We start from the raw sequence: 22,500 nt of genomic DNA, 5'->3' as shown, positions 1-22,500 counted from the left end.
AGCAGTGACAACAGCACACGATACACTGGCGGCCATTGCACTGGGGTGGTAGTTGCGACTGTGGTGATTGTGGTGGTGGTGGTAGCGATGGTGCTGATTGTGGTAGCGATGACGATGATGGTGATTGTGGTGGTGATGGTGGTGTTTGTGGTGGCGGTGGGAGCGATGGCGATGGTGGTGATTGTGGTGGCGATGGTGGTTGCTCAGAATGACAACCAAAATCTGATCAAGGAAGAAACAAAGGACTGCTTACGAAATGGAGGGAGGGAGGTGGATAGGAAGAGGATGTGGGAGGGAGGGAGGAAGGGAGGTGGGTAAGAAGAGGATGTGGGAGGGAGGGAGGGAAGGAGGAAGAAAGGGACAGGGAAGGGAGGGAGAGAAGGAGAAAAGAAGTGAGAGGGTGGAGGGAGGGAGGTTAGTGAAAAAGGAGAAGAAAGAAAAGAGAATAGAATGAGGGAGGAAGAGAGCGAAGAAGGGATTAAAGTAGGGTGAGAGAGAGAGAGAGAGAGAGAGAGAGAGAGAGAGAGAGAGAGAGAGAGAGAGAGAGAGAGAGAGAGAGAGAGAGAGAGAGAGAGCGGGGGAGGGGGGGTAGTAAGTAGGTAGGTAAGAGGAGGGAGGAAAGGTAGGAGGGCAGAGCAGGGAAAGCAGGTAGGTAGGTAGGTAAAGGCAAGGGAAGGTACCTAGATACATAGGGAGAGAGAGGGAGGGGTTACGCCACAGGGAGGGAGGGAGGAAGGGAGGTAGTGAGGGTAGAAGGTAGGTCGGTAGGTAGGTTGAGAGACAGATAGTTAGACAGACGCGTAGATAGGTAGGTAAGTAGGTAGGTAGAGTAGTAGGTGTGTAGGTAGGTGAGAATACATATAGATAGATAGATAGAGACAGACAGACAGATAGATGGGTAGGTAGGTAAAGAAAAACAGATATAGGCCGGTAAGTAGGTAGGAAGGTAGGTAAAGACAGATATAGGTAGGTAGGTAGGCATCTCAAAATTCTCTCTCCATGGTCTCTCTCTCTCTCTCTCTCTCTCTCTCTCTCTCTCATTTCACTCTCTTTACTTTCATCCATTTCTGGTAAACTCTACACTGAAGGGCAATTGATAGGCGTGCAGGAGACGACCTGTGCAACGAGAGAGAGAGAGAGAGAGAGAGAGAGAGAGAGAGAGAGAGAGAGAGAGAGAGAGAGAGAGAGAGAGAGAGAGAGAGATTGAAGGAAGGATAAGAATGTAAAAATTAAAGAAGTGAAAGAAGGAAGGAAGGAAGGAAGGAAAGAAGGGAAGGGAGGGAATGAAGGGAAGGGAAGGGAAGGGAGGGAAGGAAAGGACAGAAGGAAGGAAGGAAAGACGGGAGGAAGGAAAGAAAGAAGGAAGGAGGGAGGAAAGAAAGAAGGAAGGAAAGGAAGGAAAGGAGACAGGAATGTTAAAAGTAAATGAAATGAAGGAAGGGGAGGGAGGGAGGGATGAGAGAGAGAGAGAGGGAGGGAGGGAGAGAGAAAACCGGTTAATGATGGGAGGGAGAAAGTGATTGAGAGTACAAGCAAGAGAGAGAGAGAGAGAGGGGGGGGGGACTGAAGAAGGAACTTAAAGGAAAGAATGGAAAGGAAAGAAAGGAAGGAATGGAGGAAAGGAAGGATGGAAGGAGGAAAGAAGGAAGGATAAGGGGAAATTAACAAATGGAGGAATAATATGATAGAGAGAAAGGAAGGGAGGAAGGAAGGAAAGGAAGGAAGGAAAGAAAGAAAGGAAGGGAGGAAGGAAGGAGGGGAGGAAGGAAAGGAGGAAGGAAGGGAAGAAAAGTATAACAAAAGCGAGAATGCATAAGAGACTAAAGGAAAAGAGAGGGGATGTGAGAGAATACAGAAATAAAGAGAGGGATAAAAAGAGAGAGAGAGAGATAGCTCAACGGCTTCGGTGATTGACGGGAAGACAGAGGTTGGAAGATAAAGCACTTGTGTGTGTGTGTGTGTGTGTGTGTGTAAGAGAGAGAGAGAGAGAGAGAGAGAGAGAGAGAGAGAGAGAGAGAGAGAGAGAGAGAGAGAGAGAGAGATTGCAACTAAGAATTAGATAGACTGATGAACTTAATATAAATAGATATATAGATAAACAGATGATTTTGAAATAGATATAGATAAGACGGACAGAGAGAGAGAGAGAGAGAGAGAGAGAGAGAAATAACTCAATCCTACCTGTCTCGTAAATCCCCCCCCCACACACATGGTGGTAGTTGTGATGGTAGTGTTGGTGGTTCAGATGGTGGTAGTAATCTTGGTAGCTGTGGTAGTTGTGGTAGTAATGTTGGCAGTGGTAATGTTGGTAGTTGTGGTAGTAATGCTGGTAGTTGTGGTAGTAATGTTGGTCGTTGTGGTAGTAATGTTGGTAGTTGTGGTAGTAGAAATGTTGGTAGTTGTGGTTGTAGAAATGTTGGTAGTTGTGGTTGTAGAAATGTTGGTAGATGAAGTATGGTAAGGATGAAAGCCAGTTAGATTCTCTCTGTCTCTCTCTAACAGGAACCTGTGTGTGTGTGTGTGTGTGTGTGTGTGTGTGTGTGTGTGTGTGTGTGTGTGTGTGTGTGTGTGTTCAATTATGTCAGAGAACCTGTTTGTCTGTTAGGTTTGGAGAGAGAGAGAGAGAGAGAGAGAGAGAGAGAGAGAGAGAGAGAGAGAGAGAGAGAGAGAGAGAGAAAATTTATGGGCATGTTAGTACAATTGAAAGTATGTGTGCGTTAGAGAAAATAGATGGACTGATAGACAGATAGATAGATATGTACAGATAGAGAGATGACTGATAAAGCTAAACATATAGACAGATATAAGGATGGATAGAAAGAAATATAGAAAGATAGAAAGATATATAGATAGATATATAGATAGACACTGACAGAGTAACAGACACACAGACAGACATATGGACTCTCTCTCTCCCTCCCTCTCTCTCTCTAATACCAATACACCAGTCCGGAATGAGAGAGTCCCGGCATGTATTCAATATGGACGGTGGGGATTAGTGCATAAGTGGTGACAGGGGAAGGTGTGTAGCGCCATGTGGTGAGCGTAGGAGGAATGCTGGCCCTCAGGGAACGGGTTACCTAGTCTATGTCCAGAGTTGCATTACAAAGAGATAAAGAAGAATTAGAGATATTAATATTGATATAGAGACAGATGGACAGTGTGTGTGTGTGTGTGTGTGTGTGTGTGTGTGTGTGTGTGTGTGTGTGTGTGTGTGTGTGTGTGTGTGTGTGTGTGTGTGTGCGTGCGTTTATCTGGAGTATGTATGTATGTACGTATTAGTGTGTCTGTACGTGGATGTGTGAGCACGTAAATATCTGGATTATGTATGAATTAATGTGCGTGCGTGCGTGTGTGTGTGTGTGTGTGTGTGTGTGTGTGTGTGTGTGTGTGTGTGTGTGTGTGTGTGTGCAATTATGACTGGAAGAAAGCAACCTGTTTGTGTGTACCGGTATGTAAGCAGGCATGTACGTATTTATAAATGTATGTATGTATGTATGTACGTACGTATGTGGTGGGTTGATTAAGAGGTAAGAGTCTCCTTGGTTACTATTACAAAAATATGTCTATTATGTCCTCTATCTATTATATCGTCTATCTATCTATTATCTATCTATACAATGTGGTTTAATGAAATACAGTCTTATAGGGTGTCTCCTTGGTTACTAGTCAAATCCACCCTCCAGTCTGACTATACCTGGCCATCACCTGAGCTGTAAGGGGTTAGGGATCTTTGTTGAGTCTCCTTGGTTACTAGTCAAATCAACCCACCACTATGACTACACGAGCTGGAAGGGGTCTGGGATCTGACAGGGTACAAATCTCCTTGGTTACTAGTCAAATTAATCTACCTGGGTAAAAATAAAGGAGGTATAATAAAAATAAATAAATGCAATATATGAGAGAGGCCATTTGGTGTAACGATTGTGTTATGCAGTGACGAGAGGATAATTCTCTCTCTCTCTCTTTTAAAATTTCTATCTTAACATTTTCATCTCCATCTTCCCTCCCTCTCTCTCTCTCTCTCAATTTCAGTATTCTTCCACTACTTACATTTTTTTCTCTCTCTTATACTTCCATTCTCATGCTCGCTGTCTCCCTTTCTCTCTCTCAATGTCTGTATTTCTCCCTCTTCTTACATATCTGACACATTCCCATTCTCTCTCTCTCTGTATTACATCATTTCTCCCTCTCCTTATAAATTCTTTCTCTTGCTTACATCCCACTCTCTCTGTCTCCGTCTGTCTCTCTCTCTCTATTTCATCATTTCTGCCTCTACTTACAATTTCTTTCGCTAACATCACCCTCTCTCTGTCTCTCTATTACATAATTTCTCCTACTTACAATTTCTTTCACATTCCCCCTCTCTCTGTCTGTCTGTCTCTCTATTTCATCATTTCTCCCTCTACTTACAATTTCTTTTTCTCGCTTCCATCCCCCTCCCTCTCTCTCTTTCTCTCATTAAGACACCAGCTCCAGCCTTCAATGTTAGGACTGTCACAAACACTTAATCAAATCAATATATACCGGTAATGCAGAAGATGGACAGGGGGTCTTGTTGACAACACCTTATACATATTCTCTCTCTCCCCCTCTCTCTCACACACACAGCTAATCTGCCTCTGTTTGTCTCTCTCTCTCACACACACACACACAACGAAGTATCAAGAAAGCGATCAGTTTATTCTGTCTGTCTGTCTGTCTGTCTGTCTCTCTCTCACACACAGCTAATCTGCCTCTGTTTGTCTCTCTCTCTCTCTCTCTCTCTCTCTCTCTCACACACACACACACACAACGTAGTATCAAGAAAGCGATCAGTTTATTCTGTCTGTCTGTCTGTCTGTCTGTCTCTCTCTCTCTCTCTCTCACACACACACAGCTAATCTGCCTCTGTTTGTCTCTCTCTCTCTCTCTCTCTCTCTCTCACACACACACACACACACAACGTAGTATCAAGAAAGGGATCAGTTTATTCTGTCTGTCTGTCTCTCTCTCTCTCTCTCTCTCTCACACACACACACACACACACACACACACAGGTAGTCTGCCTCTCTCTGTCGATCACACACACACACATTCATTCTTCTTTTCCCTATTTCCATCCTTCCTTCGTTTCCTCCCTCCTTCCTTTCCATCTCCTTCCTCCCTCCCTCCTTGTTTCATTCCTCCCTCCCTCCCTCTGACAGCTGCATGGAGGGAATATCTGATCTTACCTTCTTTTGATCTCTCTCTCTCTCTCTCTCTCTCTCTCTCATTTTTCTATCTCCTTCATTCTCTTTTTTTTTCTCTCCTCCCTCGCCCCACCCCTTCTCTTCCATTCTGAGAGAGAGAGAGAGAGAGAGAGAGAGAGAGAGAGAATCCTGTGAGAAAGAATGACAAATGAACGGATGGAATTAAAAAGAGGGAAAGAGGAAGGAGAGGGGGGAGGGAGGGAGGGAAGAAGGGGCGGGAGAGAGGGAGGGAAGGATAACAAAGGAAGGAAAAAAGGCAGAGTGGGAAAGAAAGAAACAGGGAGGAAGGGAGGGAGGGAGGGAGGGAGGAAAGGAAGGAGGGAGGGAGGGAGGAAAGGAAGGAGGGAGGGAGGGAGGAAAAATGGAAGAAGGGAAGGAGAGAAAGGAAGGAGAGAGAGGGAGGAAGAAGGGAGAGAAAAACAAGAGGGGGAAGGAATGAAACAGGTGAGGGAGGGATGGAAGGAGGGAAGGAAGGAAGGGAGGAAGGAAGGAAGGAAGGGAGGGGAGGAGGAAGGTGATGAAATGAGGGAAGGAGGAAAGGATCAGAGGTGAAGGAGGGAGGGAGGGAGGAGGATTAACAGGGAAGGACAATGAGAGAGAGAGAGAGAGAGAGTTACATAGATACACAGACCACACAGACCTTACGGTCCCTACGAGGTGGTCCGGCCTTAATCCTAATATAGTGCATAGGAGCAGGAGAAAAGGAGAGAGAGAGAGAGAGAGAGAGAGAGAGAGTTAGATACTAATAAATGCAAATACGAAAACGCAAGGGATGGAGGGAGAGAGGAAGGAAGGAAGGAAGGAGGGAAAGTAAAGTGAAATGGAATGAATGAAGGATTGAAGGAAGGAAGGGAGTGAAGGAAGATAGGAATGAAGGGATGATGGAAGGGAGTGAAGGAAGGAGGAAGGGAGGAAGGAGGGAGGGAAGGAAGGGAGTGAAGGAAGGAAGGAAGGAAGGAAGGAGGGAGGAAGGGAAGGAAGGAAGGAAGATGGGAATGAAGGAAAGGCGTGTAACACTATACCTTCAGAGTGTAATCTTATTTTCTCCTTGACTTCACTGCTCTCTCTCTCTCTTTCTCTCTCTCATATAAAAGATACCAAAGTCAATATCAACAGACTAATAGTTGTGTTCCTGCTGTCTTTCATATTTACTCCTTCCTTCCTTTTTTCTTTACTCTCTTCTTTCTTCCTCCCACCCAATCACCCTCCCAATCTTTCTTCCTTCCTTCACCTCTTCCTCCATCCCTTCCTTTCACCCAACCACTCTCCCTCCCATCCACCCTCCCTTCCTTCCTTCCTCCCTCCCTCCCACTCACCCTTCCTTCCACCAAACCATCCTCCCTTCCATCCTTCCACATAACCACCCACCCTCCATTCCTTCCTTTCTCTCTCCCTCTTCACCTCTTCCTTCCCTCCCTCCCTCCCTCTTCCCCTCTCTTCCTTCCTCCCTCCCTCTTCCCCTCCCTTCCTTCCTCCCTCCCTGTTTCCCTCTCTTCCTCCCTCCCTCCTTCCCTCCCTTCCTGTACCTCGTCCTCGTCTTCCACCTCTCACTCCACTGCCCCTGTGACTCAAGCTAGTGTGAAGGGTGAGATTGGATCCATCTCTCTTATTACACATACTCTTCCTCGGTCAACTTGCACTCCTTGTCAGTCTCTCGCTCCTTCAAAACGGTCTGTCTCTTTAATCAGTCTCTATGTACAGGATATTTCAGCATTACACATTCGCTCCCTCGGTCAACTCACACTCCTATAGTCAGTCTCTCGCTCCACTCTCCCTCGATTAACTCTCACACCTAGTCAGTCTCTCACTCCATTCGGTCCTCCACATCGGTCTCTCTTTTGGTCCTTCGAGTTTATTTCAGCCCGACAGGCATTTAAAAAAAAAAAAAAAAAAAAAAAAAAAACTTGCAAATTTGTCCTTTTCGTTTAATATCAAAATAAATTACGAGAGAGAGAGAGAGAGAGAGAGAGAGAGAGAGAGAGAGAGCGAGAGCCATGTTTACTCCCCGTTAGGTCTGGAAATGAGCGACCCGACCCGACCTGACCCGACCCGACCCGACCGCCACGCTAAGCAGACGCCGATAACTATACTCCTGTGTGAAGCAGAGGTGTAATTCTTTCTGCGTGTCATCCACTCATTCAATAAACTTCATCAACTCAAAAATCACCCACAAAGGCGTAGGAACCCCTTGGCATCTAGAGTTTTCCAAGGCAGTGTTCGTCTCTAATCGGTGAACGCCTCTCTCTCTCTCTCTCTCTCTTAATGCAAGAAGGAACCAAAGGCCAGGAGCCCGCAAACTGTTCCTTCCAAGAAAAAAACAAAAACAATACAAAGGAGAGCCAATTTCAAGATCCGTTCACGTCGAGATGCCTGAACACACTGCGTTTGAAAGACTGGCGATCATAGGAAGTAGGAAATACAGACAGAGGGAGACAGTTCCAGAGTTGACACTGTTGCATAAACTAAATCAAATTAATATTGTTCGTCGTACCGTAACATTTTTTTCTGCATCAACTGTAGCAATTAAATATCCGAGATTCCGCCTTTAATTTTATATCAGGGGGAAATTGTGATGACGTGGCGCTCGCTCGCTCGTCACGCACTTTACTGGTGTTACCTTCTTTCCAGACACCTATCTTCTTGCTATCCCTCCTTCTTCCCTCCCTCCCTTCCTTCCGTTCTTACTTTTTCTCCTTCCCTCTTCCTTCTGTTCATTTTCCCAACCATTCCTTCTCCCTCCCCTCCCTTCTTCCTCTTCCCTCCACCTTACTTTTCCTTCCCTCTATCTTCCTCTTCACTCCATCACATCCCAAACCATCCACTCACTTACCCATTCCAGACGTGCCCATCCTCACAGCTATCCTCCTCCTCTTCTTCCTCCTTTTTCCCTCTTTCCTTCCTTCCTTCTATCTTCCTCCTCTCTCCATCACAACCCAAACCATCCACTCACTTACCCATTCCAGACGTGCCCATCCTCACAGCTGTCCTCCTCCTCTTCTTCCTCCTTTCCTTCCTTCTTCTTTCCTTCCTCCTTCTTCCTGAGCGTGTTAATCTTCGTCTTCCTAGAGTACAGGTGTCGATACTGCTTATACTGATCACCATACGTCCAACAAACCCTCCACCACTGTTTACACATCAACATATTGCCACTCTCTCTAACTGCCCCCACGTTGTTAGGCGAGGTGAGGTTGAGTGCCATGGTTTCAGACGGTTTTTTCAGGGGGTTCCCGGAGGGTTTGCGCGATGATTGGTGTGTGGGTTGAGAGGCTGTGAGTGGTAGATTGTATGGTAGGGAGATGGCTGTGTGGTTGTGGTAATTATGGGTGTGGTGGTGGTTGGAAGTAGGTTGGTTTGGGGATGAAGGTGGTTATGGTGGTGATGATAGTGGGTGTGGTGGTGTGGTGTGGTGATGGTTGTTGTGGTACTGGTGTGGTTGTGGTGATGGTGGTAGAAGACTGGTTGTAATGTTGGTTGATTCTGGTCCTTTGTGGTGGATAGTGGTAGGTATGGTTGAGATAGCGGTAGTTGTGGTAGCTGGGACTGGTTGTGGTCGTGGTATTAAAGGTAGTTAGAGGTGGCTAATGGTGGTAGTTGTGGTAATTATGGTAGTGGAGGGTATATTAAGTGGCTGATGGTGGTAGTTGTGGTAAGGGCGGTAGTCGTAGTTGTGGTAGGGAACTCAGGGTAAGGATGGTGGTAGTTATGAATGTTTGTAGTTGTGGTAGTTTTGGTAGGCTTGTACTTTGGCTATAGTGGTTGTTGTACTCTGGTGGTAGTTAATACTGCAATGGTAGTAGTTGTGGTAGTTCCGATGGTGGTAGTTGTGGTAGTAACTATTCTAAACTACCACACAACAAACATTTCGCTTCAGATAAGTTTGAGATGTTGGTAGTTGTGGTAGCTCCGATGGTGGTAGTTGTGGTAGGGACTTTCCTGAACTACCACCATTCATAAGCAACATTTTCCTTCAGATGGTGGTAGTTGTGGCTGTGGACACAACAACAATATTCTTTGAGATGGTGGTAGTTGTGGTTGCAGAAACACAACAATTCTTTCCCTTGAGATGGTGGTAGTTGTGGTAGGCTAATCCAACAAACTTCCTTGAAATGTTGGTGGTTGTGGTAGGTACCCAACACTTTCCCCTACCACACGTAACCACAATTCGCCTTCGGATGTTGGTAGTTGTGGTAGACGGCCGCTTTCCCTACCAGACACATGCACAATTTATTTTTTTTTTATTTCAATAAACTCAAATTTCACTTTTCTATTATTATTATTTTTTTTTTTTTTCCACTTAAAAAGATATATCTATATATATCAATTTATTTCTCTCGAGGGATTTTGTTTTTTCGACTTAACAATTTTCTTTAGGCGATTTATGCGGATTAAATTCAAGACGGTTTTTTCCTTCACTCTCTTTCACATTTCCATCACTATTCTTCAAATTTCCTTCACTCTCATTTCCTTCCTTCTTTCCGTTATATTTCCTTCTTTCCTTCCTTCTTTCTCAATTTCCTTCATTTTTGTTCCATTTCTTCCTTCCTCATTCCTTCCTTCTTTCTTTCTCACTTCCTTTCAATTTTCTTCAATCTTTTTTTCAATTCCTTCATTCTTTTTCAATTACCTTTACTTCCTTCTTTATTACTTTTTCTAACTTTATTTTCTTTCACTGACTCTCTCTCTCGATTTTTTCTTCCAGCCCTACAGACACACAGACACACACGGATCTTTGGCACACAGAAAGGAGTTTATTTGAGGTAGATTTAATTCAGTGATAGATAGATAAAAATGTTCACTTTTTAAATATATATGTATCGATGGTCCCTGAAAAACCATGAAAAATTGTATATATCTTTTTAAAATTCAAATTCGGCCAAAAATAAATATGATGCTAGTCACGAAGAAGTGCTATACTCTATCTTGGCCTAAAATTGCCATCTCTTCACTGGCAAACTGTGAAACACTAGAATATGATGCTAGTCACGAAGAAGTGCTACTCTAACTTGGCCTAAAATTGCCATCTCTCCATCTCGTATGAAGAGTTGTAACAGTAGATTAACGCTAGAATATGATGCTAGTCACGAAGAAGTGCTACGTGAAATAAACTGCAAAGGGACGAAAAGAAGAGAGATGCTAAGCTATAACCAGTGGAATAACGCTAGAAATACGACGCTAGTCACGAAGAAGAGCTATGGCAATTATATACCACACCAGTCTCACTTCTGCCACTGAGCTACGTGAAATAAATGGCCAAAGGACGAAAATCGAAGGCAAACTGAGGCGAAAAACTCATTCAGTCTTCAAAGGCAATGGACCTTATGAACGAAACACGTAGACAGATATATATATACCATTATGGGCACCAGACAGACAGACAGAAAGACAGACAGACAGATAGATAGATAGATAGAGAGATAGCTTTTGATATGGACACTGATTTGGAGGACAGACAGACAGACAGACAGGTAGATAGATAGACAGAATGATTTTGATATAGACAGATTTGGTAGATAGACAGACATAGATAAAAAGATGGATTCTGATATAGACATATTTGGAAGACAGACAGACAGATAGATAGATATATAGATAGACAGACAAATAGTTGATTTAGATAGATACACTTTTATGTGCACGATAGATAGACATAGATAAATGGAGACATATAGATAGAGATAGATAAGATAGGCAGATACAGACAGATAGATAGACAGATACTGACAGACGTTGAAAGGTAGATAGATATACCTGAGTGAGGTGATGTGGACAAAGTAATTAACAGGTACAGGTGTTAATACAGGTGAGAGAGAGAGAGAGAGAGAGAGAGAGAAATCCGAGTATTAGGCTATGTCAACTGTGTATTGTGTGTGTGTGTGTGTGTGTGTGTGTGTGTGTGTGTGTGTGTGTGTGTGTGCGCGTAAGAATCAATGATAGAAACTGATGTAGACTGATTTTAATGTACACTTATCAAACGTACACACACACACACACACACACACACACACACACACACACACACACACACACACACACACACACATGCCTTCCTCTTATTCACGCTCTCTTTAATTCGCTCTAACCTGTTTTAAGTCTCTCTCTCTCTCTCTCTCTCTCTCTCTCATTTACATACACACATACATGACCAGAGTTTAATGTGATATGTGTACGTGTATGTATGTGTGTGTACGTGCGTGTGTGTGGCATTTCCTTTAGCCTTGAGATGTGTGTACTATTGCTCGGTTGAAATACGCACGCGCGCACACACACTCACACACACACACACATCTTCCTCAAACACATAGCTATACACATACACACACACACGTACACGATTCAAAGGGCAAGCACCTTCGTTTGTTTGTAATGTTTCTCTCTCTCTCTCTCTCTCTCTCTCACATGTAATTCTCTCTTATTTGCTCTATAAATATTTGGATAATTGTGAGTGGGTGGCTGAGAGAGAGAGAGAGAGAGAGAGAGAGAGAGAGAGAGAGAGAGTGTGTTAAATATTTACCTTCCCACCTACCTACCTACTTACATATCCACCTGCCTACCTACCTACCTACCACCCTACCTAGCCTATCTATTTATCTACCTACCTACATACCTACCCTCTTTCCCAACTTCCCTCCTCCCTACATTCCTCCCTCTCTCTCTCTCTCTCTCTCTCTCTCAGTGCTGTATTTCACCTTCATTGTCTTCTTTTTATTCTCGATTTGAAGAGAGAGAGAGAGAGAGAGAGAGAGAGAGAAATGAAGTGTGAAAGCCAAGGCATATATGGAATGGGGTGCCATGGTGGTAGTTGTGGTGGTGGTAGTTGTGGTAGCAGTGGTAGTGGTGATGATGGCAGTTGTGGTGGTGATGGTGGTAGTTATAGCTTGAGATAAGTTGTAGTTCTGGTAGTGGTAGGGAGTGTGGTAGTAGTGGTGGTAGTAATGGTATGATGGTTGTCACAATGGAAATAGGACACAAGAAGGTGGTTCTGGTAGTGATGATGGTAGTTGTGGTACCAGTGGTGAGGGTGAGGGTTGTATTATTAGTGGTGGTGGTGGTGGTGGTAGTACTGATAATAGTCATGGTGCCGGTAGTAATGGTGATAGTAGCGGTTATGGTCTGTGGTGGTGATGGTGTGTGGTAGTAGTGGTGAGGGTGTGGTAGTTGTGGTAGTGGTGACTGTGGTAGTTGTGGTGATGGTGTGTGGCAGTAGTGGTGATGGTGTGTGGTAGTGGTATTAATGGTAGTCTTGAAGATGGTAGTAGTGGTAGTAAGGGTAATAATGGTGGTAGTAGTAGTGGTGATGGTGTGTGGTAGTGGTAATGGTAGTCTTGGTAGTAAGGATAATAGTGGTGGTGATAGTAATGGTGGTGGTGGTGGTAGTAGTGGTGATGGTGTGTGGTTGTAGTGGTGATGGTGTGGTAGTGGTATTAATGGTAGTCTTGGTAATGGTAGTAGTGGTAGTAAGGGTAATAGTGGTAATGGTGGTAGTGGTAGCAGTGGTGAGGTGTGTGGTAGTGGTGGTAGTGTTAGCATAAGGAAGGTCTGGTTGATCACAAACAAAAGTTCGAGACCACAAAGAGGACAATAGAATCTCTCTCTCTCTCTTCCTTCTCTCCTCTCTTCCCTCTCTCTCATTCTTCCTTCTTTCACCTTCGCATCTCTTCCTTCCCTCCTTGCACCTTCCTTTCTCTCTCTCTCTCTCTCTCTCTCTCTCTATCAAATAACGATAGATATACTAAGATAGATATAACATGGGAAAAATTAAATATCTAACACGAGAGAGAGAGAGAGAGAGAGAGAGAGAGAGAGAGAATTTGCTATCACATCACTACCTACTGTGTAAATTGTCACCTCATTACTCTCTCTCTCTCGTCATCTCTATTTTAATCTGCCTACCATCTCTTTTTTTTTTCTCTCTCTCTGCCTTACTTCTTATCCTGCCTAACCCATACCCTGCCACGCCCATTCCCTGCCTCATCCTACACCAGCCTCACCCACACCCTGTCTCATCCACACCCTGCCTCACCCCACACCTGTCTCACTTTTCACCCTGCCTCACCTTTCTGCCTACCCGTCTTCCCTGCCTAACACATCCTCCCCTCAACCCGTTTACCCCCCTCGTGGTGAGGCATAAGCTTGTGCCTGGCCTCACACTGCCTCTCTTCCTACCTTACAATGTCTCACCTCTTTTTCCCTGCCTCACCCTCTTTTTCCCTGCCTCACCCCCTCTTTTTTCCATACCTCACACCCTCTTTTTTCCTGCCTCATCTCTCTCTTTTTCCATGCCTCTCCTTCTGCCTTATCCTCTCTGTTTCCCTGCCTCACTCCCTCTTTTTCCTTGCTCTTTTCCTGCCTCACCCTGCCTTACTCCCTCTCCCCTGCCTCACTCTTTCTTTCTGCCTTCCTATCTTACCCTCTCCCCCTATCCCTCCCTCTGCCTACCCTACCCTACCTCTCTTCCTGCCTACCCTACCCTACCTCCCTTCTTGCCTACCCTACTCTACCTCACCCAACCTCCCTTCCTGCCTACCCTACCCTACCTCACTCTGCCTGACCTAACCAAAACACCAATTCGTCACAACAACACATTTCGGCTCCACTAACCACATCTAAAAAAATAATAATAATAATAATAATAATAATAATAATAAACACTGAAAACCTCCTCCATCAGGCCTCATCTCTCTTTTTTTTCTCACTTTCTCACTTTTTTCCCCCCTAGAGCCGAAGTGGTCAGGCACCGTAAGCTCCCAGATGTCCGAGGCTCCTTACTCTGTTATTTACAAACATTAAGAGGATGAGCCGGACGGGTTAAAGCTGGCTCTATTATCTTTACTGCTCTCTCTCTCACACACACACATACACACAGTACATACATAGACATATACCTCTCTCTCTCTCTCTCTCACACACACATAAACACACACACACAGTACATACATAGGCATATCCCTCTCTCTCTCTCTCTCGCACACACACAAACACACATAAATACACACACACACACACACACACACACAGTACATACATAGGCATATCCCTCTCTCTCTCTCTCTCTCGCACACACACAAACACACATAAATACACACACACACACACAGTACATACATAGGCATATCCCTCTCTCTCTCGCGCACACACACACACATAGTACATACACAGGCATAAACCCCTCTCTCTCTCTCTCTCCGGATTACAAAGGGCAGGAAAAGGGCTGGTACCTTCATGAACGGGCACAAAAGGGAGTGTCCAGAGCGAGGGCAGGGCAGGGGCATTAGATAGGGCAGGGGGGGGATAAATTACAGGGGGGGAGGGGGGTAAGGGGGAAGGGGGTTCAAGGATATCTGGTTTACACATACGTACATACATATATACACATACATACATTAAAAACACTTTCTCTCATTTGACCCTACACAAACTTTCATTGGAACACACACACACACACACACAAACACACACACACACACACACACACACACAGCAATACCTCTCTCTCTCTCTCTCTCACACACACACATACAGAGCAATACACCTCTCTCTCTCTCTCTCACACACACACACACACACACACACAGCAATACTCTCTCTCTCTCTCTCAGCCTACATGCCCAGTGACCCTGCTCGTCCCCCCAGTGACCTCCCCTGCCCCCACCCCCCCATGACTTGCAGAATAGGGGTCGTGCAATAAGGGCGTATCATATTAAGAGTAAAGTCTATCCGGAATTAGTCTGTAGGTAGGTAGGTAGGTAGTAAATGGGTAAGTAGGCTGGTAAGTAGGTAGGTTGGTAAGTAGGTAGGTAGGTAAATAGGTAGGTAGGTAGGCAGGTTGGTGGGTAAGTAGGATTATTTTACTATTTTCCTAACTAAAATGATAATTATTAATAATAATAATAATAATATTTTTTATCTATCGTCTATCTACCAACCTATGTTCTTTCGTATATATCTATCTATTTAACAAACTAACGACTCAGCTAATCAATCATATATCAATCTATCTATCTATTTGTCTATCTATCTATCTTCCGGTATTTACTTATTAGCCTACCTTTCTATCTATATCTATCATTTTTCTCTTTCTTCCTCCATCACTAACTCAATCATTTAGTCTCTCTCTCTATTCTTTCTTTTATCTCTATCCCTCTCTCTCTCTCTCTCTCTCTCTCTCTCTGTCTCTCATATGCTTTTGCTTCTCGTCACGTTCACCAACTTCCTCTCCACCCTCCTCCACCAACCTCACGCTTCTCCTGTCCATCATCATCATCATCATCATCATCATCACTTTCATCACCACCATCATCATCATCATTTTCATCACCACCATCATCATTACCATACCTATCAACATCATCACCACCACAAACATAATCATCATCATCACCATAATCATCATCATCACCACAATCATCATCATCACCACTATCATCATTACCATAACTATCACCATTATTATTATTATTATCATCATCATCACCACCACAAACATCATCATCATCATCACCACCATAATCATCATCATTACCATTACTATCAATATCATCATTATTATTATCATCACCATCCTAATCATCATCACCATAATCATCATCATTACCACCATAATCATCACCATCACCACCATCATTATTATTTTCATCATTATCATCACCATCAATACAATTATTATTATTATTATTATTATCATCATTATTATTATTACTATTACCGTATTATTATTATTATTATTATCATCATTACCGTATTATTATTATTATTATTATTATTACTATTACCGTATTATTATTATTATTATTATTATCATCATTACCGTATTATTATTATTATTATTATTATTATTATTATTATTACTATTAAATTTTTCGTATCACTCATTTTCGTTCGTTTGCAAAAGGATTCTCTCTCTCTCTCTCTCTTTAATTCCTCTTTATGATCACTGTCTCTTTCTTTCATTTATAAATAGGATTCTCTCTCTCTCTCTCTCTCCACTGCCTTTCTTTCATTTACAAAGGTATTCTCTTTCATCACTTTTTCATTTCCAAATAGGATTCTCTCTCTCTCTCTCCACTGCCTTTCTTTCATTTACAAAGGTATTCTCTTTCATCACTTTTTCATTTCCAAATAGGATTCTCTCTCTCTCTCTCGCTCTCACACACACACACACATTGCCTCTAAAGTATTTTTTTTCTCTCTCTCTAATTCATTGTCTTGGCGTGCACATTATCCAGCTGGAGAATTTAACCCTTTCACCACGAGGACCTGTTTTTGCATTTAGGTCTCTCTCTCTCTCTCTCTCTCTCTCTCTCTCATTTCCAAACGATTATATATTTTCCACGCAGATTTCTCACACGACAGGTGTTACGTGTGTGTGTGTGTGTGTGTGTGTGTGTGTGTGTGTGTGTGTGTGTCTCGAATGAAAGTGTACGTGTGTGATATGTGTGTATATGTAAGTGTAGTGCGTGATGTGTGTACTTGTGTGTGTGTGTGTGTGTGTGTGTGTGTGTGTGTGTGTGTGTGTGTGTGTGTGTGTGTGTGTGTGTGTGTGTGTGTGTGTGTCTCGAATGAAAGTGTACGTGCGTGATATGTGTGTATATGTAAGTGTAGTGCGTGATGTGTGTGTGTGTGTGTGTGTGTGTGTGTGTGTGTGTGTGTGTGTGTGTGTGTGTGTGTGTCTCGAATGAAAGTGTACGTGTGATATGTGTGTATATGTAAGTGTAGTGCGTGATGTGTGTGTGTGTGTGTGTGTGTGTGTGTGTGTGTGTGTGTGTGTGTGTGTGTGTGTGTGTGTGCGCGCGCGTGGTGTATGTATGTGTACGTGCGTGGTGTATGTATGTGCACGTGCGTGGTGTATATATGTGTGTGATATGTGTGCATGTGTTTATGTATGTATGTACGTATGTAGCCTATGTGGGTGTAATCAGCAACAACTCAGTATAATACGTTAATAATACACCAACATCAAAGCAAAAACACTGACTATTCTTAAAAGGAAAATCCATAATAATCTTCAAGACGAAAAAAACAAACTTTACGATTTAATTTCCAAAAAAAACATGCACTGGAGCCAACACACACACACACAGGCACGTACACAGACACACACACATACATGCAGGCACGTACACATAGACATATACACACACACACACGAATACACACACATATAGAGACAGACACACATAAACGCACACAGATACAAAACACGTATTGGGGCATTTTCAAGCATGAAGACACACACACACACACACACACACACACACACACACACACACACACACACGAATCATCCCAAATCCGGTAATGTAAAAACGGGACTCGAGGCAAAAAGAAACACTATAAAAAAAACAAGCAAAAGTGACAATCTCAAACACACGACCCAAACAACAACAACAACGGCCGCCAAAAAAAACAAATAAAAATAAAACACAGGAAACGAATTAAAAAAACACGAGAGCTTGGTTTAAACAGCCATGGGTCTCGTAGGCTGTTTTAAGACACACACCCTCACTACAAACTCATTTTCTGCTTTTTTTTTCACATATTTCCACTTGGGCACTGATATTTTCCACTCGTATTCCTCACCATCTAGGTGTCTATCGCGCCTCCATCTATCTATCGGAGGGGAACAGGCGGGGTCTATTTAATCTATCTACTCCACGGAGGGGCACACGTCCGTCCCCCCTCACAGCTAGATGGACACTGAAGGGGAAGACTCGCTGCCTGTGCCCCTGTCTACCCCTAGCCAAAGCGCGCGGGTTGACGACTTTCCAAATTATTTTCCCATTTTCCCGCCTTAATATTTCCCCAATTTTCCCCATTTTTGGAGAGGGGGTGTAGGGGTGGTGGGGCTTTAGAGGGGTAATGGGGAAAACGGGGTGGGGGATTGGGAAAGGGGGTTTGGGAGTTAAAAAATGGGACTGGTTACTCACAAAGGTAGGTGTAAGTGAGGCAGTCCAACATGGGTGTAAATGAGAGAGAGAGAGAGAGAGAGAGAGAGAGAGAGAGAGAGATGTAAGCTTAGTTTTCATGTTAGGTATTTCTCTACTCTCTCTCTCTAACCGCGTCCCTCCCTTCCTCCCCTCCCCCCCCCCAATAACTAAGCTAGGTTGTAAAGTTCCTCCATCCCTCATCTCTCCCTACCTCCACTCTCTCTCTCATCTTCCTTTCTCTTTTCCTTATCATTATTCAATCAAGTGACCTTCTCTCTTTTCTACTTTCCTTCCTTCAATCATTCTTCTTCCACTTCTTCGTCAATTTCCTCCTTCCTCCACTCCTTTTCATTCTTTTCCTCCTGTCCTTTCTTCCTCCTCCTCTACCTCCTTCTTCCTTCCTTCGCTCCTCCCTCCTCTCTTCCCTTCTTCCTCCCTTTTGCTCTCTTCTTTCATTATTTGTATTTCCTTCCCTCTACCCTTCTTTCTCCATTCCCTCCTCCCTCTCTCTTTCATACAAAACTGGAGAGAGAGAGAGAGAGAGAGAGAGAGAGAGAGAGAGAGAGAGCACAATCTAACCGGTTTAAGTATTTAATTAACAAATACCATATACATCGATGGTGGTAGTTGTGGTAGTGCTGGTAGATGTGGTAGTTGTGTGATTGTGGTAGTTATGGAAGGGTGATAATTGTGGAGGTGGTGGTAGATGTGGTAGTTGTGGTGATGGTGGTAGTTGTGGTAGCGAATTATTTTTCTTCTTCGTCTCCTCCTCCTCTCCTTCTCCCTCGACCTCCTCCTCCTCCCCCTCTTCCTCTTCCTCCTCTTTATTCTCTTTTGCTATAATCAAAGGTTAATCCATGACGTCATTCGGGGAGCGGGGTTTAATTGATGACGTCACTTTGGGGGCGTGGTTTATCTGATGACGTCACTATGGGGGCGTGGTTTATCTGATGACGTCACTATGGGGGCGTGGTTTATCTGATGACGTCACTATGGGGCGTAGTTTAATTGATGACGTCACTATGAGGGCGGGGTTTAACTGATGACGTCACTGGGGGCGTGGTTTATCTGATGACGTCACTATGGGGGCGTGGCTTAACTACTGACGTCATACATAATATTCACGCTATTCCTTCCTTCAAGGTGACTGACGTGTATCTATTCTTGCTCACTCTAGATAGATATAGACAGACAGATAGATAGACTGATAGTAACTGATAGACATAAAGTTACATACAGACAGACATACACAGACAAATATAGACAGATGGGCAGACAGATAGATAGATAGACAGATAGAGATAGATAGATGGATGGATGGAGATGGATTGAGACAGAGAGACTGGCAGATTATTTACAATGCATAATGGCTAGAGAGAGAGAGAGAGAGAGAGAGAGAGAGAGAGAGAGAGAGAGAGAGAGCTTATCAGGGGTGTGAGAGAAGGATCAAGCAATGTGATTGAACAGTCTATTGTGAGCGCCATTAGGAAAGGTGAAGGGTCAGGCAAGGAAGGAGGAAAGGAGGAAGGAAGGAAAGAAGGAAGCAAGGTGGGAGGGAGGAAGGATGGTTGGATACAAGACAGGAGAGAGGAAGGACGGATGACAGGAAGAAAGGAAAGAAAGAGGGAGGAGAGAGGGAGGGAGGGAGGAAAGAAGGAAGAAACTTGGGAAGGAAAGGAGGAGGGAGGGATAGAGAGGGAGGAAGGAAGGAAGGAAAGGAGGAGGGAGGGATAGAGAGGGAGGAAGGAAGGAAGGAAAGGAGGAGGGAGGGATAGAGAGGGAGGAAGGAAGGAAGGAAAGGAGGAGGGAGGGATAGAGAGGGAGGAAGGAAGGAAGGAAAGGAGGAGGGAGGGATAGAGAGGGAGGAAGGAAGGAAGGAAAGGAGGAGGGAGGGATAGAGAGGGAGGAAGGAAGGAAGGAAAGGAGGAGGGAGGGATAGAGAGGGAGGAAGGAAGGAAGGAAAGGAGGAGGGAGGGATAGAGAGGGAGGAAGGAAGGAAGGAAAGGAGGAGGGAGGGATAGAGAGGGAGGAAGGAAGGAAGGAAAGGAGGAGGGAGGGATAGAGAGGGAGGAAGGAAGGAAGGAAAGGAGGAGGGAGGGATAGAGAGGGAGGAAGGAAGGAAGGAAAGGAGGAGGGAGGGATAGAGAGGGAGGAAGGAAGGAAGGAAAGGAGGAGGGAGGGATAGAGAGGGAGGAAGGAAGGAAGGAAAGGAGGAGGGAGGGATAGAGAGGGAGGAAGGAAGGAAGGAAAGGAGGAGGGAGGGATAGAGAGGGAGGAAGGAAGGAAGGAAAGGAGGAGGGAGGGGGAGGATGAAAAAGGTATAAAATGATGGAAGAAAAAATACGAGACAAGAAGTGAGGAAGGAAGGAAGGAAGGAAGGAAGGAAGGAAAGCCAAAAATCCCTTACTTTTCCTTCTATTTCCTTTTTTCAAATATTTCCTTCCTTCCTTCCCTTCTCCTTCCTTTCCTTATTTGTCCTCTCTCTCTCTCTCTCCATGATACCTCCTGCAGGGAATGCTGACACTATCTCTCAAGATTATCTCACTCTCTCTCACCTTCCTAAGTCTCTCTCTCTATCTCTGCCTCTCTCTGATTTCTTCCTTTCTACCTCCTTCCTCACACACACCTCTTCATAGCATCTTTCTTCCTTCACACCCCCTCTCTCCTTCTTTCTCTTCCCTCCCTCCCTCCTTCTCTTTTCTTTCTTCCCTCCCTCCCTCTTCCATCTCTTTCCCTCCCTCCTTCTCTTCATAACTTTCTTCTTTCACCCTCCTCCTTCTTCCTTTCTCTTCCTATCTCTCTTTCTTCCCTCCCTCCTTCTCCACCTCCCTCCTCTTCTCTCCCTCCCTCCTTCCTTCTCTTCAAACCTTTCTTCTTTCACCCTCCTTCATTCTTCCTGTATTTCTCTTCCCTCCCTTTCCCCATCCCTTTCTTCCCTCCCTCCTTCTCCACCTCCCTCTCTCCTTCCTCCTCTTCTTATATCTCTCTTCTCTCCTTCCTTCTCTTCAAACCTTTCTTCTTTCACCCTCCTTCTTTCTTTCTCTTCCTATATCTCTCTTCCCTCCCTCCTTCGCTTTCCCCATCTCTTTCTTCTCTCCCTCCTTCTCTTCTCTCCTCTCCTCCCTCCTTCCCTCTGTTGACGTGATACATCCATCATTTTGTAAAGAGACTGATAACACTGGCTAATGACAAGAGCAAAAACAATGGGAGGGAGGGAGGGAGGGAGAGAGGAGGGGAGGGAGGGAGGAAGAGAGGAGGGAAGGGAGGGAGGAAGGGAGGGAGAGAGGAAGGAAGGAAGGATGGGAGGGAGGGACGGAATAAAGAAATGAGGAAAGAAAAGTATATGCAGAAGAAGGGAGTGAGGAAGGGAGGGAGGGAGGGAGGAAGGAGAGTATGGATGGATGGAGGGAAGAGAGAAGTGAGGAAAGAAAAGTAAAGGAGGAAGGAAGGAGGGAAGGAGGAAAGGAGGAGGGAGGGAGGGAGGGAGAGAAAGAGAAGGAAGGTACGGGGGAGAGGAAGACAGGTCAGGGGGGAGAGAGAGAGAAACTTAGTACCAGCACTACCACAACTACCAGCACTAACACAGCCACCACAATTACCAGAACTACCACAACCACCTGCACTACCACAGCCACCACAACTACCACAACCACCAAAACTACCAGCACTACCACAACCACCAAAACTACCAGCACTACCACAACCACCACAACTACCACTCCCAACTCATTAACGATCTGATAGGCGAGCATAATGTCTTCTTTCTCATTATCAACATTTGTCTTCTTCACCTCCTCCTCTCTTCTTCCTCACCTCCTCCTCTGTCCTCTTCATCTTCTTCCTTACTACCTCCTCCTCCTCTCTCTTCTTCCTCCTCCTCTGTCCTCTTCATCTTCTTCCTTACTACCTCCTCCTCCTCTGTCTTCTTCTTCCTCACCTCCTCTTCTCTTCTTCCTCTGTCCTCTTCATCTTCTTCCTTACTACCTCCTCCTCCTCTCTCTTCTTCCTCCTTCTCTGTTTTCTTCTTCACCTCCTCTTTCTTCCTCCTCTTCCTCCATCTTTTTCTTCTTCACCTCCTCCCGTCTTCCTCTTCTCTTCCTCCTCCTCCTCCTGTCTTCTTCTTCACCTCTCTCTTCTTCCACTTCTGTGTTCTTAACTTCTTCCTCCTCCTCTGTTTTCTTCTTCACCTTCTCTCTCTCTTCCTCCTCCTGTCTTCTTCTTCACCTCCTCTCTCTTCTTCCTTACTACCTCCTCCTCCTCCTCTCTCTTCTTCCTTACTACCTCCTCCTCCTCCTCTCTTCCTCCTCAGTCTTCTTCACCTCCTCTCTCTTCTTCTTTATCTTCTT

At 44.6% G+C, this 22,500-nt stretch overlaps 1 protein-coding gene across 1 annotated transcript in view; it reads right to left on the bottom strand.

Annotated features, from left to right (window-relative positions):
* The window catches only part of LOC145395567 (uncharacterized), a 92,147-nt gene extending 83,717 nt beyond the window's left edge, over window positions 1-8,430 (bottom strand). Inside the window, exon 1 of the mRNA XM_080269154.1 lies at window positions 8,186-8,430. Coding sequence (XP_080125280.1) covers window positions 8,186-8,430 — 245 coding nt within the window. The remainder of the gene's footprint in view (window positions 1-8,185) is intronic.
* Window positions 8,431-22,500: the final 14,070 nt, after the last annotated feature.

Source organism: Coenobita brevimanus, chromosome 4 (assembly GCF_032717465.1).
Source record: "Coenobita brevimanus isolate Jiangsu-jjx chromosome 4, ASM3271746v2, whole genome shotgun sequence".
In the NCBI taxonomy this organism is placed as follows: domain Eukaryota; kingdom Metazoa; phylum Arthropoda; class Malacostraca; order Decapoda; family Coenobitidae; genus Coenobita; species Coenobita brevimanus.
Note: the sequence above shows the minus strand (reverse complement) of the source record. Positions and strands in the feature narration are given on the sequence as shown.